The sequence below is a fragment of the Tympanuchus pallidicinctus genome, unplaced genomic scaffold (assembly GCF_026119805.1).
Source record: "Tympanuchus pallidicinctus isolate F22 unplaced genomic scaffold, pur_lepc_1.0 scaffold1, whole genome shotgun sequence".
In the NCBI taxonomy this organism is placed as follows: domain Eukaryota; kingdom Metazoa; phylum Chordata; class Aves; order Galliformes; family Phasianidae; genus Tympanuchus; species Tympanuchus pallidicinctus.
Window position 1 is genome coordinate 42,898,864 of NW_026294618.1, and position 15,770 is coordinate 42,914,633.

Genomic DNA, 15,770 nt, shown 5'->3' on the forward strand with positions numbered 1-15,770 from the left:
TCAGAGCAGAGCCCAGGAATGCCCAAAAGTGGGGAACCAAACACAGCTGTGGGCCCTGTGCAGCTGTATCCAACTCTGGAGATAGTCCTGCGGGGAGCTGGATTAGGTGACCTCCAGCAGTCTCAAAGCAGAGCTGACGAGGTAAAAAAACACATTTAAGACTTTGATAAAAGAGTAAAACATTTGCCAATACCAAATGGCCTCGCCACTGCATAAGCACTTCGGCATAAATCAGAAGTGTTCCAGGCAACACCTTAGACCTTGAGGCAGATGCCGGGGAAAAGTAATTTGGACCAGCATCATCTTTTAAGTAGATAGTTGCTGAATTTCAACTCTTGGCACAACAGAAAGCTGCTAGTTGCACCTACATCATCCTGGCTGACTCCAGCAGGTTACAAGAGACACTAATTGCAGTACTGGGAGATGGAATGCTTCAGAGAAGTTGCCGAATTGATTGACTTTTCTGTTCCAATGTGTAACTTTTTACCTTGGCATAAACACAGAAGGTGCATCCTGTACGGTTAAGCTTAACAATAGCCAGGCTAAAAATGTTTACACTGATCCCAGAAGGAAAACTTACACAAAAATATGAAGCAAAAGCAGCAAGTTACATATACATTCTGATTAGGAGAACAGTAATTTTACTTATCATGTAGTTTATCATTCCAGAGAAGCTCTGTATTCAGGAAATGAAACCTAATGCATAAATTAGCTGAATTGCAAGATTTGATGGCAACTGATTAACTGGACAGGGAGCACCAGAAGCAAAATATTCAGAAGCTGAGCCATTTTGTGATTCTAAGAGACATTTCATAAAGATGGAAAAAAGCAGCCGTTATACAAGAAGCAAGGCTTATTATCTTGTTTTCAAGGAAAATCAAGTCCATTATTCATTACTAAGCAGTAACCCACACTGTTTCAACTAAAACAGGAGCTTTGTTGCAAACCTTGGAATCAAGATCTCTTCAACACTTCCACAGCATCACACCAAGTACCATCCAAGAAGAATGCATTTGCTTTGCTTTTACACGATTCACAAGTCCCTGTTGCCATCCTACCACTTGTTCCTTCTTGTTCCTGGCCTACATGTGCCACCACAGACAAGTGGGGAAACAAGCTCCTCCCTGCTGCCAGTCCACCATCTCACTCTACCCTGAATCCTGAGCCTCCTCTTTCCAGCTCAGCTGCAGCCAAGCCCCTTCTGTGCCCTCCTCCCGCAGGCTGCCTCAGCCACCTGTGAATTTTCAGCAGCTTCTCCTTCCGAAGTGTTTTGCTCTTAGTTTGCTTACAGGCACCCGTTTCCAGCCACGGTTTCTCCTCCCATGTCTGCTCCACTCCCTGGTTTCATTCTCCACCCTTCCTGCTTATCCTCCTCTTGCATTTACACCCTCTTGAATCCCTCTCCCAAGAGCACACACAACCAGAACAGTACCTAGTTTTCCAGCTGAAGCTGCCTCTACATGCTGGCATGAATACTTTCTCAGTCTTCACAGAAGTCCCTCAGCATGCAACCCACTGAGATTATATTTGCCCAAGTCTTTCTGCTGTGATTCACTGCACTGTCATTCTTAAGAAAATCATCAATTTTAACAGAAATTCAGCAGTGGAACCGTTGAAGCCAAAAAAGCAGCCAGTGCAGCACGTAAAAGCCTCCCCACAGAGGGAGACACCCAAGTTATCCTCACCACCACTGTGCATGTATGCCCATGCAAGAAACTCCACTGCTATTAACAGCAGTCTTTCCATATGCTTCAGCAGGCTTGAACTGAGTTCAAACTCCACCCTTTCTCAGCAGTTGCAGTTCATTTGTTCTGTAATTCAGCGCAGCACTGCTTTGAAAATGTCTTTTTGATCCTGTTTTCCTACAAATGGCATAATGAGGAATAATAAGCAGGTGCCTCTAAACACAAACCCAGAACAGCGGGAGCATAAAACCACTACAAATGGAGCAATTAAGTAACCACACTGTTCACTGTTTATTAACAATCTTTATTAAAGCTGACTTCCAGTGTTGAGAAGTTTCCTAATAAGTATAAATACGAACCAAAGTGCTGCTCCCCCGTTAGAAATCTTTATTTGCACAAAAAGATACAAACAACCAGGATTTCCAAAGTTTGCCATTTTGCATATATAATACCAAAAAGAAAAAATAATCCAAGGTAAAAGATTAGCAGCCAAAAGAATTCTAGGCCTCCTTCAGACACACGAACTGTGTGCTTCCACATTTCTCTAAGAAAGAGTACAAAGAGAATTCAGTCAATTGCTTTTTGTAAGAAACATCCTACCAAAAATGTAAGACTGTAAAGCAAGGTTGTAGTGCGAAATTTGCAGAAAAAGAAAAAGGAGAAACAGTAGATAGAAGATTACAAATCTCAAGTGTAAACATCACTGCTGCTTTAAAACAAAAACCAAAAGTCACATGAGCATTTCCATTTGGCTTAGCAACCAGGAAAATAAGAAAAGCTGGGTTGTTGGGTTTTTTTTTTGGTTTTTTTTTTTTTAAAGTGCTTAATCACCACATCCAAAGTAATGACTTTGAGACCTACTTAACACGAATGTGCTCAAAAAGCCACTGCTTACAGTATAAAAGCTGTCATTCTGAAATGCTGCACATACAAACTGGCTTTATCTGCATGAATGAAAGATTGCTTTCAGCAACTCTCAATCATATGATGTCCCAAATCAAAGTAATGCTATTAGAACAGGCAGCTAAATCCCAGAAAGTGTAAGTTTGAGAATAAGAGATACAAAAAAATCAAGATACAAAAAAAATTCATCTTTTTTTCCTTTTTGAAGGCAGCATGCCTTTCCCAGTTGCAGAATAACCAAGTAACAGTTTTCTATTATTGTTGCACACTACCTGGAGCAAACTGACTGTTGACCTAGAAATTCACACGTAACAAAGGCAGATAAGTACAAATACTATTCTTTTGTTATAAAATACAAAAAAACAAAAAAAAAAACAAAAAAAAAAACCCCACCAATCATATGGACATAACCAGTCAGTAGCATGCTACTGTACTTCATATTAAACACACACTTGACTTTAAAATGGTCAGTGTGTCCTGACTCAAAAAAACAAAAACAAACAAAAACAAAAAAACCAAAGAACCACAATAACTCAAAGAGCTTTGGGATGTTTTGTTAAATTGCTATATATTTATTTGAGCCTTTGTGCAAAGGAAAAATTAAACATATCAGGCTCCAAAGCAAGACAAATACATAGGAGCTTCGACAGAAGTCAGAGACAGGTTTCAAGAGAAATTTTTTTTGCCAATGTGGCTGTTATTATCTCATGGTTATAAAAACACATTTCAAAATGGGGGCAAAGACATTCATTAATCTCAGATCTAGCTATAAATCACTTTAACCCCACTGCTCTCCCAAGCTAGCACCACCATCAGCCAAACTGAACCTCTGGTACTGCTGCAGCTGTTGCCTGTAGAACCACACCATTGCCCACCAGCAGCACTGTCCATCCTGACATTATTATGCAGCTTTTTTTTTTTATCTGCTTTGGAATCCTGCAACCTTATATTAATTATTCATCTGTTCCACATGGCTATTTTTTAAAACTATTTATCAAAAGTTATCAATTGCCAACACAGTATCTTTATTGTCCTGCCGGACACTTTTCAAGTTAGAGAATTCCCTGGCTCATGTACTGATAAAATGTTATATAGAAAAGGATTGTGTTTTTTCCCACCACATTCCTGTAAACACCTCTGTATTAAGCCACAGCAAGCTCTAGACTAGGAAATCCTTCCAGTGACTTGACTTTACCTCACTTCTCACATTAAAAAAAAAAAAAAAAACACTCTATAATTAAATGGAAAAAAGGAAACAATACTATAAATAGAAAAAAAGTGATATTCCCAATTACCCAGGCACACATTAGAATAAGCCTCTGAAAATTTAACATATAAAGAGCAATTATTTTACTTAGTGGTTCAAGTGTGCAAATGAGTAAATACGCTGCCTGTTCTGAAATAGCTCAATACTGTAGTCATTAATGATTGCTATTCACGTCTAGTGTTGGCAGTTCTGTTGCTTTTGTTGCTGGCTTTGGACATTATATATTACCACTTCCACTGCAGATCTCACATTTTTCACAGAGACCATTACAACCCGCTCAGCAGCTGTATGACTTCAGCAAGAGGTATCAGAAGAGAATTTTTATTTTTCAAGTTTTCTGCCCATCCCAAGGCCGTATTACATGGAAATAATGTTTCAAACAGGAATGTCGAATGCTAATTCAATTCTTTCCTGTCTATGAAAAACATTTCAAAAAGACTCAGAATCTCAGATAGGTTTCTGTGAAACTAATAGAATAAATTAAAGAGGAAAAAAAACGTGCCAAGAAAGTATTCCAGTGGTGAGAAATACAAAGGCTCAGAGGCAGAAAAACACCAGCTTCAGCCTGAGACTGGAAAAAACACAGATTTTTCAAAACTGGAGTCCACACAGTGTCACACAGCCCTGCCTTGTCATGTTTGTTAATATCCTCGCTTAGAAGTCAGACAGCATTTTGTTTAACTTGTGTTGCTCTGTATCATTACACTAAACCATAATTAACTCCTCTTTTGTGCCGGCCTCATTCCAACACAATTGTACCCACTGTATACCAGCAGCAGTTCTCAGGTTTTGTTTTGCAGCTCAGCTGTATTTTTCTTGGATGTTCACAAGACTGGCATTTGACTGGATACGTTTGGCTAGAAAGGGAAAAATTATATGAAAATTAAACACAAAGAATTCCACAAAACTAGTCTCTCCACTCCCTCTATTTATTCGGCACAGACTTGCAAACAGCTTTCTGCTCACGTCCAAAAACTTTAATGAAAAGATATGGCTGAAGCTCTTTACTACCCTTCTTGAGGGGACAGCAGCAGACTAATAGTCGCTATTAGCGCCGTCAGCACAGCTGCAGGCAGAGCCGGCTGGGCCCCTGCTCCCACCAGAGCCAAGAGAGTCCCTGGCAACACCCAGCTCTAACAGCAAAATGAGCAACATCACTTACGCAAAATGAGTATCCGCTTCTTCTGCTTTGAGTGAAGGAAGCTACTAAGATAAAAAACAATAGGTAGGAAGAGGATAAAGGACGAAACGGCAATCACTGGGACCGTATCGCTGCAGGGAACAGAGCAGTTGAAAGTCCTGCTCCAGAGCTTCCGAGTGATGTTCATCTAAAAGGAAAACACAAGCCAGCAGTAAGAGAGCACGCACATTCTTGATGTGCAGACGTTCAGGTCTCAAGATATTCAAGTGTTCAAACATGACCCCAGGGAACAACTTTTCACAGATCTCCCCTCAAAAACAAGCAAATCCCTGGAAGTGTCAAAGCAGACCATTTACACAGAGCCAAAATTTCACATCAACAAACTGATAAAAAGGCTGTATGCACATATACTGCATATATTGCCACATGCCTGTTTCCTACAGAACTCACTGACAGCCTGTGCGGATGGAGCTAATCTCACACTTTCACCAACACTCCTTTTGCCCCAATCACTTGAAACCCCGCAACGTAACAAAGCTTTTTCCAAACATATGCTGCAAATCCTGTAGACCCCTAGACACAGCTGCTGTAATAAGGAATCAACATTACAGTCTACAAAAACAGCAGCAAAGCTTTGCATTAAAAGATTAAGAGCTTTTTTGTTGTTGTTGTTTTTTACAGTATTTGTCCCCTTCACAGTAACAAGAAATTAAAGTGCAACTACTCATACTGGAACGTGCTCAGGCAATCAGGAGCTGAGGACAGGAGCTAACAAGACTGCCTCACCAGGCTCCCTCCTGCAGGACATCCGCACTACTGCCAGTCCCAAACTCAGAGAGAAAAGGCAATCCCTAGCAAGGCAAGCACAAATGGCTCAGGTTAACTTCTATAAGATCTCCCTGCTGAATATTAACAAATACTTACTGCATCTTCCACATCGATACACAAATGTGTGGAATGCCCAGACTCATCACCATGTCTGTTCAGCCTTTGCAACTTGTTATAGAGGTCATTCAAATTTTTGTACGTTCCATTGCAGTTTTTACATACTTCAGTGTAGTTATTTGGTGATAGATCCATGGCTTGCCCCTAAGGTTATAAAACAGCAGTACTCATAAAGAGATTTAAGGCATTATAAAAATCTTAAAATACAGAGTCAAGTTTGAACCAAAAATCCAGATCTGCAACAAACCACAATGCAAAAAGGCCCAGTCAAATGACTCACAAGAGAATGCAGGAAGGAAAGGGACCAACTTTAATTCATTAGGCTGTTCTAGTGACAAAATCCATTTTTTGTAGACCATGCAACTCAAACTGCTCCTTGGACTAGCAGTATTTTGTAAAGCTTATTTCAAAAGTACCAGATAAGAGAGAAGGAAGGGAAACAAAAGAATTGGTAGTAACTCCTACTCTGGCACCACAGATTAGGATCCTTAACAGTATTCTTGGCTTTCATTTGGTGACAGAATCATAGAATGGTTTGAGTTGGAAGGGACCTCTAAGACCATGTAGTTCCAACCCTCCTGCTATAGGTAAGGACACCTCCCTCTAGACCTGGCTGCTCAAAACCCCATCCAGTCTGGCCTTGAATGCCACGTTGATCATCTGGCCATTGTCAAGAAGCTTTTACTACTGCTGAGCAACCATGATCATTACAAACCCTGCCATAATAAACCCATTTCATTTATGGCCTTCACCATTACTAAATGGAATACAACACACTTGAAAACAGCTAATGACCAACATAGGGTAAAGAGAGGCACATTCAACCTGCAGCCCAGCATGGTTTGCAACATAGCTGCCCCCTGCCCTATAACATCATGGTGACAGCCAGCATGCAGCCATTGCTCAGCAACAACCAAACATCAGTGTGCTATTAACCAATCAGGGCTGAAACCAGGACAAGTAGAGGGCACAGTGCAGCACTAACTCAAGTTATGGCAAATAATTTTACGTATTTTGATACATCAGCTAAACACAGACCAGTACACAGCAAAAAATATGCAGCTATGCTTTCCACAAACCTCAAGATTGCAAAAAACAATTATCAATTTTTTGGTGTATTTGTGACTCCATTTTCAGTTAGCATAAATACACGACCTGCAAATTTTCAAATGGAATGCACAGAGTTGCAATTAGACATTCAACTCAAAAATCTGATCGTGTCTCTTTGCCAAACGTTTATAAGCCCTAACTTAACAAAGAGAAATATCTCTCGCTTCACCATCACATCTTCATGTCATCATTAGTTTCACAAAAACAAGGTCAAATACCCCACATTATGGTTTCGTTGTTCTCTTTTTTTTTTTATCTTTTAATTAAAAAATACTAAAAACTAAAATGTTTTGTTACTTATACACATTAGCTCAAAAGTAATGCCTCCTATTTTATTATGTTAGTCCATGACATCAGAAGCAGATATGGCAGCAGCACCTTCTCACCAATATCCCATTACATTTTGTTGCTGTGCAACAGACGGCAGCAGAGGGGCAGTCTGACACAATGGCATCTGACATGGAAGTGTGTATGAAGCAAAGGTGTGTCACTGAATTCCTCCACGCAGAAAAAATGACATCCACTGACATTCATCAACACTTGCTGAGTGTTTATGGAGACCAAATGGGATGTGAGCACAGTGAGGAGGTGGGTGGTGCCCTTCAGATGTGGCAACAGCAACAGTGGGACATTTCTGCTGGTGCAGGCTTTTACAGGCATGGCATGCACACCCATGGGTTAAGATCTCATTTAGACTTCTGACTGACAGATCAGACTGTGTGGCTCCCAACCAACGCTCACTTTTCTCACATCATTAATAATAAAAAAGTTTCCTCTGAGATTGTACCATACTCATTATTGCCCATTTTTACCACTGACTGATCACAGAATGTGCCTACTTACTGACTGAAACAGAACGTGCACTGTTTCTTGGGCAATTTAGGACATTTTCTTTGAGGAAAATTACTACATTTATTTCACAAACTGCATTACATTACCTTTGTAGTATGGACTGCTAATTATTTTACAAGTCGAAACAACTGTAACCATCATTTAAAGTAGCTGGTCCTTCTGAACTACTCTCTATTATTAAAAGGTTATTTAAAGACTGAATTGTTCAGGCAGAAGACAATAATTTCACAAAGAGGCAAAAAAAGAAATTTACAGCATGCAGACATTATTGCACTCACTAAGTAATTATCAACTGTTGTGAATGCAGAAATTCTGACGTGAAGCAGCATCACAATTACATACAAAATGAAGTCAAGGTGAATATCAATTAGAATTATTTTAGTGTCGCCATCTCTGAACATCTGCATTTCTGTAGATCATGGCTTTACCTGCATAAACTGCCACTAAGTTTGTGAATTTTGCCTGGTATATACCTGCATTATATGCAGCATAAATTAGGTTTTTCTAGCAATTAGATAATTTAGTGCTTCTCTTAAAAACGCAGCATAAATACCTGAAGGTTGTGTTCAAAACATGTCAGAGATTTATTGAATAAATCCATGAATTCTTGAGTGGAATTTGATAATCCCTCACTGTTGTTCTTTATACAATCTGTCAAAGAGAAAGAAAAACATGAGGATATTCTAACATTTCCAGAGCTGACAATTCCCAGACACTCCACTCTTGCAAAAAGAGCTCTCGACTATAAAAGACGGGTCTAGTCAACCCTGCATTTTCCTTATCTGCCTGCCACTGATTCTCAGACCTGCTGACCTAACTCTTCAACAAGAATACATTTCAGAATTAATTGGCCTTGATTAAGTGAAAGATGAAGACTATCATCAAGAGTTTTTTGAAGAGGGGGTCTGAATTATCTTTGGACTTTAAGATAAAACAAGGCATTACTTTTATTTTCTACCCTGCAAACCTGGCTTTGCCCAGCAATGGTAATAGTTATTATGGGAAAGCAGAAGCATCAGAAATGGAGATTAAATGGACAGCACCCAAGCAAAGGCCAGACCACAAACACAGTGGTAGAAATCAGAGTGCAGTTATTATTGTTTAATACAAGTGGCCATTTCACCATTTCAACCCCTACATATTACCACTTCCAGCCAACCATCCTACTTCAGATGCTCTAATCAGTTACACCCTTGGAAATGGCAGGGGTTTGGGAATTTAAATGTTCAGTAAGGGCACTATGAGAGCAAGCCAACATTCTAGAAAATTTTCCTGAGAGAAGGAACTGACATCAGCATGGAGAACAGCCATTCAGCTGGACACTGGGAGGGCAACATACAGGTCAAAACCCGGAAGGACAGCACAGACCACACTGCTGCTTCTGCATTGTCTTTCCAGCCTTCACAGATCCCAGATGTGTAAAAAGAAAACTAACTCTACATGCTCTAATCTGTAACACGTAGCTTCACAGTACTATTCCCTGCTTTCTAGGGCACCTTTAAGGTTAAGGTCCCAGTTTTCACACCAGGGGAACAGCAAAAAGCCATGCTTTATCTGTAAGTATAGCACAGCACCATCAGCAAGCACAAGGACAGTGAGGCACAACGGTGGACCTGGATACTCTTCACCCATTAAGTGAAATCAAAAGCACAGCTGTGAAGGCAAATATTATTCAACCTGAAAGCATTCCAGCTATTGGCTTTTTATTAACAAAGAAGTCAAATTTTCTTATATGTTTTTTTTTTTTTTTTTTTTTTTTAAATAAAAGGAAGATGGTAGAAAAACTGAAGAAACTGCACTGAAAACAAGGAAAGTCTCCATTAGAGTTTGTAGATCATAAAACCCTAACAAGACTACTGTTTGAACTAATTATCTAAAAGAAATATATACAATATCTGGTGGTTTTGTTTTTTTTTTTTTTAGCTAGACTGGCACCCTCAGATTTTGGCAGCATCCCACAGCCAATACAAAAATCTCTTGTACTCCTCACTGAAGCTATTCTAGCCTAGGATCTTCACATACTACATACAGTATGTACTATACTATATACAGCATAAAAAAATACACACAATTCCAATCTGTGCAAATTTTAGATGCAGCACTGAGCTAAGTCATAACAGTAGCATGACAGCTACAGAACGAGTCACTCACTTGCACAGTTGGCTGCCTCCCACGTGTCATTAAAGAACGCTGAAAGGGTCACAACTACCTGCAGCCTGTCCGAGGTCAGGATACTTTTGGCACAGTCGTGGCTCTCGGAGGAATTCTAGAACAAAAATGAAATTAAAAAAGAACAAGAAAATGTTAAAAAAAAACGAAGGGAAAGCTTTTGGAAAGTATTTTAGGCAAACAGCTAAATATCACATCTCATCACACTGACAATTCTAGACTAAGCAAAGCAGAATCGACTGAAGAAAAAAGTCTTTTGATCCTCAAAATCTTACCACAAGCAACACAGCTTGCTGTGCACTGCCTCTGAAGAGCTACTAGGACTGCATGAACATCAGTTAAAAGTATGCAACTGCAAGAAGAAGGAAGCACAAGGTGATCTTTAAGATCCCTTCCAACCCAAGCCATTCTGTGATGTCATGATTCTATGACAGGCCAGCCAGCTCCTGTTCTCCTGTTTCTGGACAGCTGCCCCTGGAGCCAGCTCCAGGCCCTCACAGCCAGAGAAACTGATGGGGTCATTCTCAAGAGACCACAGAATTATCTGAAGGAGCTGAACCAATGCAACGGCCTCCAAGCAAACAAAACCCAAACAACAGAAAACAACATCCAGAAATGCTGGACCAACAGCAGCAAGCTGCTTCCACATACAGCTATACAGGAACAAAGTCCTCCAAAGAGCAACACAGCAGTAACTCCCATGAGCCTACTATTAAGCCAGGCTCTCTTCTTCATTGGATGTGGGTACCAAGCTGATCTCATCTGAGAGAGCCATCCAACATACCCAATCCTCAAAGGGGACACAGGAGAATTCTCAGAACAAATTATTCTCTGGATGAAACTAATAAAAAAAGAATGACTATAAAAGCAGCTACAAAATAAACAGGAAATGAAATATCCCTATTAGAATTTACAGTGTTTTTCTCCTCTAGAGCTTTATTTTCTCCCTCAAATCCCCAATAGAAACCATGATCTGCAGTCAGCTGACTCCTGTGCTCTAGCTCCTGGTTTCTAGCTGCTAAATTGCCTTAAGCACTCCTCAGAACTGGCACAGCTGCCAAATGCCTCTTTGATAAGCAACACGGGACATGCAAGAAAAGAATCTCTTCAACAAGAAATGCATGGCTTATACAGCTGTATGAGACATACATTTTCCACCCTTATAATACATTTATTTAGTTCTTTTTAAATAAGAAAGTTTCCCTTCGAGACTGAACTGCAGAAGTCTAATATTGCCACTTCTGGTAACTCCCACAGTTTCAATTCTAGTAAGTAGCAAACAGACACGCAATCAAGTTGCACATGCAGGAAACTCCCCGACTGCTTCACAAGGTGCTTAAAACTGAAACTTCCTCACCACAAACTCATGAATGGGAAAAAGCATTTTACATCCCAACATGGATCCGGTCAAACTATATTGTTCCTTAAAGATGCTTTCTTAAGTTATTTAATAAGCCTAGTGAGGAGGATTTTACTTTTCGGGGATGTCCAAAACTTAACTTGACTGTTTCTTTCATGCTGCGTAACTACTGCAGGATGGGAATGACCAAAAACATCAAATATCTGATCAATCATGATCATGGACTCAGGTCAAAGGAGCTCACATTCTGTATTTATTTGGTTAGGTCATCCTTGCACAGAAGGAAAGTCAAATGCTCTTCGGAACAAATTTCAGATGAAATTCTGAACCAGCACTCCAGAAAAACAGCCCTAATGAGTTCTTACACACTGCAAGCACTGGGATTTGTTTGGCAACCTACCCAGAAGTATCCCAGAGGTAACCTACGCCCACAAATGCAAGGTATTTCAGCAGAGTTCTGTACGTATCTTTAAGATGTCATATAAAAGTAAGAATCACAGGCTCACTCCCTCACCTTCACATGACCTAATCTGAGATGGCATGGAACGGTCTCCAGACAGGAAACAAATAACACAGGTGTCTACACTCAAACAGCAGACTACAGGCTAAGTAATTGTCTTTGAGAGGGCAAATATCAAATGAACGTCCATTTGCTTTTCCACTACCAGAACAAAGGCGAGGGAGGTCAGGCAGACAACAATCAAAAGTAGGCAAAAAGTGACACTTCTTAACACGACAGCTAACTGAATGTGAAACTGTTTACAGCATGAAGCTGTAGTATCAGAAGTCTATGCAGGTTTTGTCTATCAGTAGCGATTCCAAACACAGATTCAGTAATCTCTAAACTGGGAGTCTCAGTGACAGACTGCTATAAACTTGCTATAAAGTCTTCCTGTACTCTAGGAGGACAACCACTTCCAGTCATCATCAGAGAATGGACAAAGCCCTTCAGTCTCATCCAACCACTGTCATCTTCACACCATGTTAGGGAGTAACTTTTAAAAACAGACAAGTTGGATGAGTTAAAGAAGAGACATAAATGCATAGCATTAGTCATCAACCACGTCCAGTAGGGAGAAATGAAAATAAGGGGATAGAGATGCAGGAAGATGGCAGCAGGAGACCTGTCTTCAGTCAGGGTTTCCCACTGCTGAGGCTCAGAGGCATAAGCCAGTGCCCAGAGCTACCATGCTTCTGCCACACGCTCCTACCAGCCTTGGATCCATGCGCACGGGGATTTGGTTCCCCAGAAAGGCAGCATTACTCACTGATGACATAAAATCACAGAATATCCTGAACTGTAAGGACCCAACAGGTATCACTGAGTCCAACCCCTGGCTCCACACAGGGCCACTCAAAGTTCAATCCTATGTCTGAGAACACAATCCAAACCAGCAGCTTGGGCCGTGCCCTCCACCCTCTGGTGAAAAACTCTTTCCCAGTGCCCAAAGTGACCCTCCCTGACGCATTTCCATGCCATACCCTCAGGTCCTGCCGCTGCCATAATCAGAAAGCAAAGATAAGTGCTGCCCTTCTGCTCCCCTAGCGAGGCCATCACGAAGCCTCCCCTCAGGCACTCAGCAAACCTGAAGCGCAGCTTCAAAGCAACCCGGGCTTTCCCACCATCCAAAGGAGAAGGCAGGGTCTTTTCCCTCTGTGCACCCCTCCACGCCAGGAACTGACACAGACGGACAGCCGGTACCAGAACATCGCTTCCCCTTTCACAAGACCATAAAAGGAACTCGGAGCGCTCCCCTCAGCGCAGGGACACCAGTCTCCGAGGAGCCGGGCCCCCGTCCCCACCCCGTCGGACGCACCCCGACGGCGCGGGCGATGTCCCCATACTGCGTCAGGAGGCTGCGGTAGAGGCCGCCGCAGGCCTGGCAGAGCCGCACTGGGCGGGCGCGGCGGGCCAGGCATCCCGACAGCGTCGCGCTGCCCTCCGCGAAGGCGGTGAGGAGGCGACGGCACTCGGGCTCCAGCTCGGGCAGATCTCCAGGCAACCCCGCGGCTCGCAGTTCCGCCGCCATCCCCGTCGCCAGCTCCTCGGCCTCGTCCGGCGCCTCCAGCCCGGTGACGGGGCCGAAGGCGAGAGCCAAAGCGGGCAGCAGAAGCAGCTGACAGCGCAGCGGCGCCATGGCGGCCGCGCCGAGGAACCGGAAGTGCCGCGCCGGGCAACGACCCGCCTCCGCCTGGGGAAGCGGCCGCTCATTGGTGGAGACAGAGAAAGAGGCGGGGCCAAAGGCGGAGCGGGCTCTTGGGTGGGTGGGGATGGGGCCGGGTAATGGCGGCGGCGGCCTGCTGGGTGGGATGGTCTGTGGCTCCGCGCAGATGCACTGTGCCCTGTATGGCCCTAGGACGTCCCTGGGTCTGAGTACATCTAAAAGTTTTGTTCTCTTAGATATTCATGACGTGCGAGTGCATTTTCTGTTCCAGTCGGGCAACACTGTTTTCATCCAAAAATAGTGCTTAAAAGTACCTGTTGTATAGGAAGGCACTTTGAAGTGTGAAGAAAAAAAAAAAAAAATTAAATAAAAAAACCAGCAATAATTAGAAAAAATCCCCAAATCAGAAAACGGAATCAAAGAGGGAGGAACACACCACACCTTCTGCAGTCAGAGCACCTCCTGAGCAGTGTCCCAAGGCAGGGCTCCCCAGTTCACACCTGGTCACCAATTTTCCCTCACGGCTTCCATAAAAGCATAGTCACAGGAAGCAGGCCCTTTCCAGAGCAGCAGGTGTGAGTGACAGCAGGCAGGCAGTCTTCCAATAGGGCTGCAGTGCCCTGCTTTCTGCTTGCTCCTGTGTCCACCGGGACCCTCACCTGTGCCCATTCCATGTCACTACCATTACTTCCAGGGACTTCAATGGGCTTCGCACAGGATCTAGGTTTCTCTAGAAAAGGTCTAGGTCAGATATGGCAGTGATACAGTGCCAGCTTGCTGTGATCTGGTCTAGCTAGCATTAACTTATTTCACTTTGACAATAAATGTCACAGCATCATGCCATGGATATGCCCAGGATGTTTTTATGCTGCCAAATGAAAATACAACATAAAGGTAGTTATAAAGATGCCATCCGGCAGGCAATTGACAGAAGAGAGGGCACCTAATATCTTCAGATAAGATGAACACCTTGGCTGTGAAGAAATGTCTTGCAAAACAGTGAGTTTGAAAATAGAAAATGAAATGAAAACTTAACAAGTGTGACACAGAGAAACGAGAAACCAGGGACAAAAAGTGCACCAGACCATTCCCTTAAGCTTTTCACTGTGCATTAATTCAGGTACTATTCTGGATAACAGATCTTCACCCAGTACTACTGCTCTGCCTGCCAAGGTGGGTCTAAGTACTACTGTGCAACATTTGGTAGACCAAGCCAAGGACCGTGTCTAACAGATAGCATGGACAGGAGAAACACCTCTAGAAAACTAGAATTGCTTGATAGGATGGGCATAGCGAGACAGCCTCAGGGCCTGGGCATTACCCTGCTATTGTTTAGATTAGTATCAACTAGACCATGGGGTGTAGGCTGAACACAGAGAAACACTGCCCATGGGATATGTTTGGTGAGCGCAGCGCAGCTGGCAAAGCCTGAGTGGTGCAGACCCCTTGGCTCTGGGTGTCCTGCAGCATCCCTCAGCCAAGCACCTGTATGGGGACTGCTTTCTTCTGGGACATGGATCACCTTATTCTGGAATTGGAATCACCTTGTTCTGGGTGGATTCTTGCCTTCTCCTCGCTCAATCCAAGCACAATAAAGGTGTCCCCTGGGCTCCTCACCCCGGTATGTCTTGTCTGGCCACATCTACCCGGGAGAGGGCAGCAGCAATCGGGCGCATTGCGCTCACTCTCACATTGCCCCAAACCATGAGTTTCATGCAGAAAATCTGCATTCACGGGGTCAGCAGACATACAGGCCTCCCACATCCCCAAAGCAGCCTTCGTCAGCCAGGCTCTCCCTCCTGCTGACACACACCGTCACCGAGGAGATCCCACTATGCTGTGGGGTGCAGTGGCTTCATTTCCATGGGTCGCAAGGATGTGCTTTCCCATTTTGCATGGGAGCTGAATAAGCTTCTTTGCAAGAACATGCTCATCCTGTCAGTAGAAAACTGATCAGAGGGGAAAAAAAAAAAAAAAAAAAAAGCTGTAATAGTTTCGGATAAAATCTTGGAGGTTTAAACAGAATAAAAGCATTTCTGCTATTAGTAAACACATTGCTGCAGACATGTTAGAAAGGTATCTAGTCCTGAAGTACTTCTCATTCAGAAATTTGCAAACTTTGTCAGATGTTGTTCAAAAACAGGACCTGAAGAAGACACAAGCCAGATCTCTT

General features: G+C 42.7%; 1 protein-coding gene across 1 annotated transcript; it reads right to left on the bottom strand.

Moving 5' to 3' along the window:
- Positions 1 to 1,968: 1,968 nt before the first annotated feature.
- OSTM1 (osteoclastogenesis associated transmembrane protein 1) lies at positions 1,969 to 13,599 on the bottom strand. The gene is made up of 6 exons (XM_052689568.1): positions 13,250 to 13,599; positions 10,055 to 10,169; positions 8,457 to 8,554; positions 5,921 to 6,085; positions 5,018 to 5,183; positions 1,969 to 4,712 (listed from the first exon to the last, which is right to left on the bottom strand). Exons 1-6 carry the CDS (start codon positions 13,568 to 13,570, stop codon positions 4,657 to 4,659), a joined length of 921 nt encoding a protein of 306 aa, XP_052545528.1. The 5' UTR covers positions 13,571 to 13,599; the 3' UTR covers positions 1,969 to 4,656.
- Between the last annotated feature and the right edge of the window lie 2,171 nt (positions 13,600 to 15,770).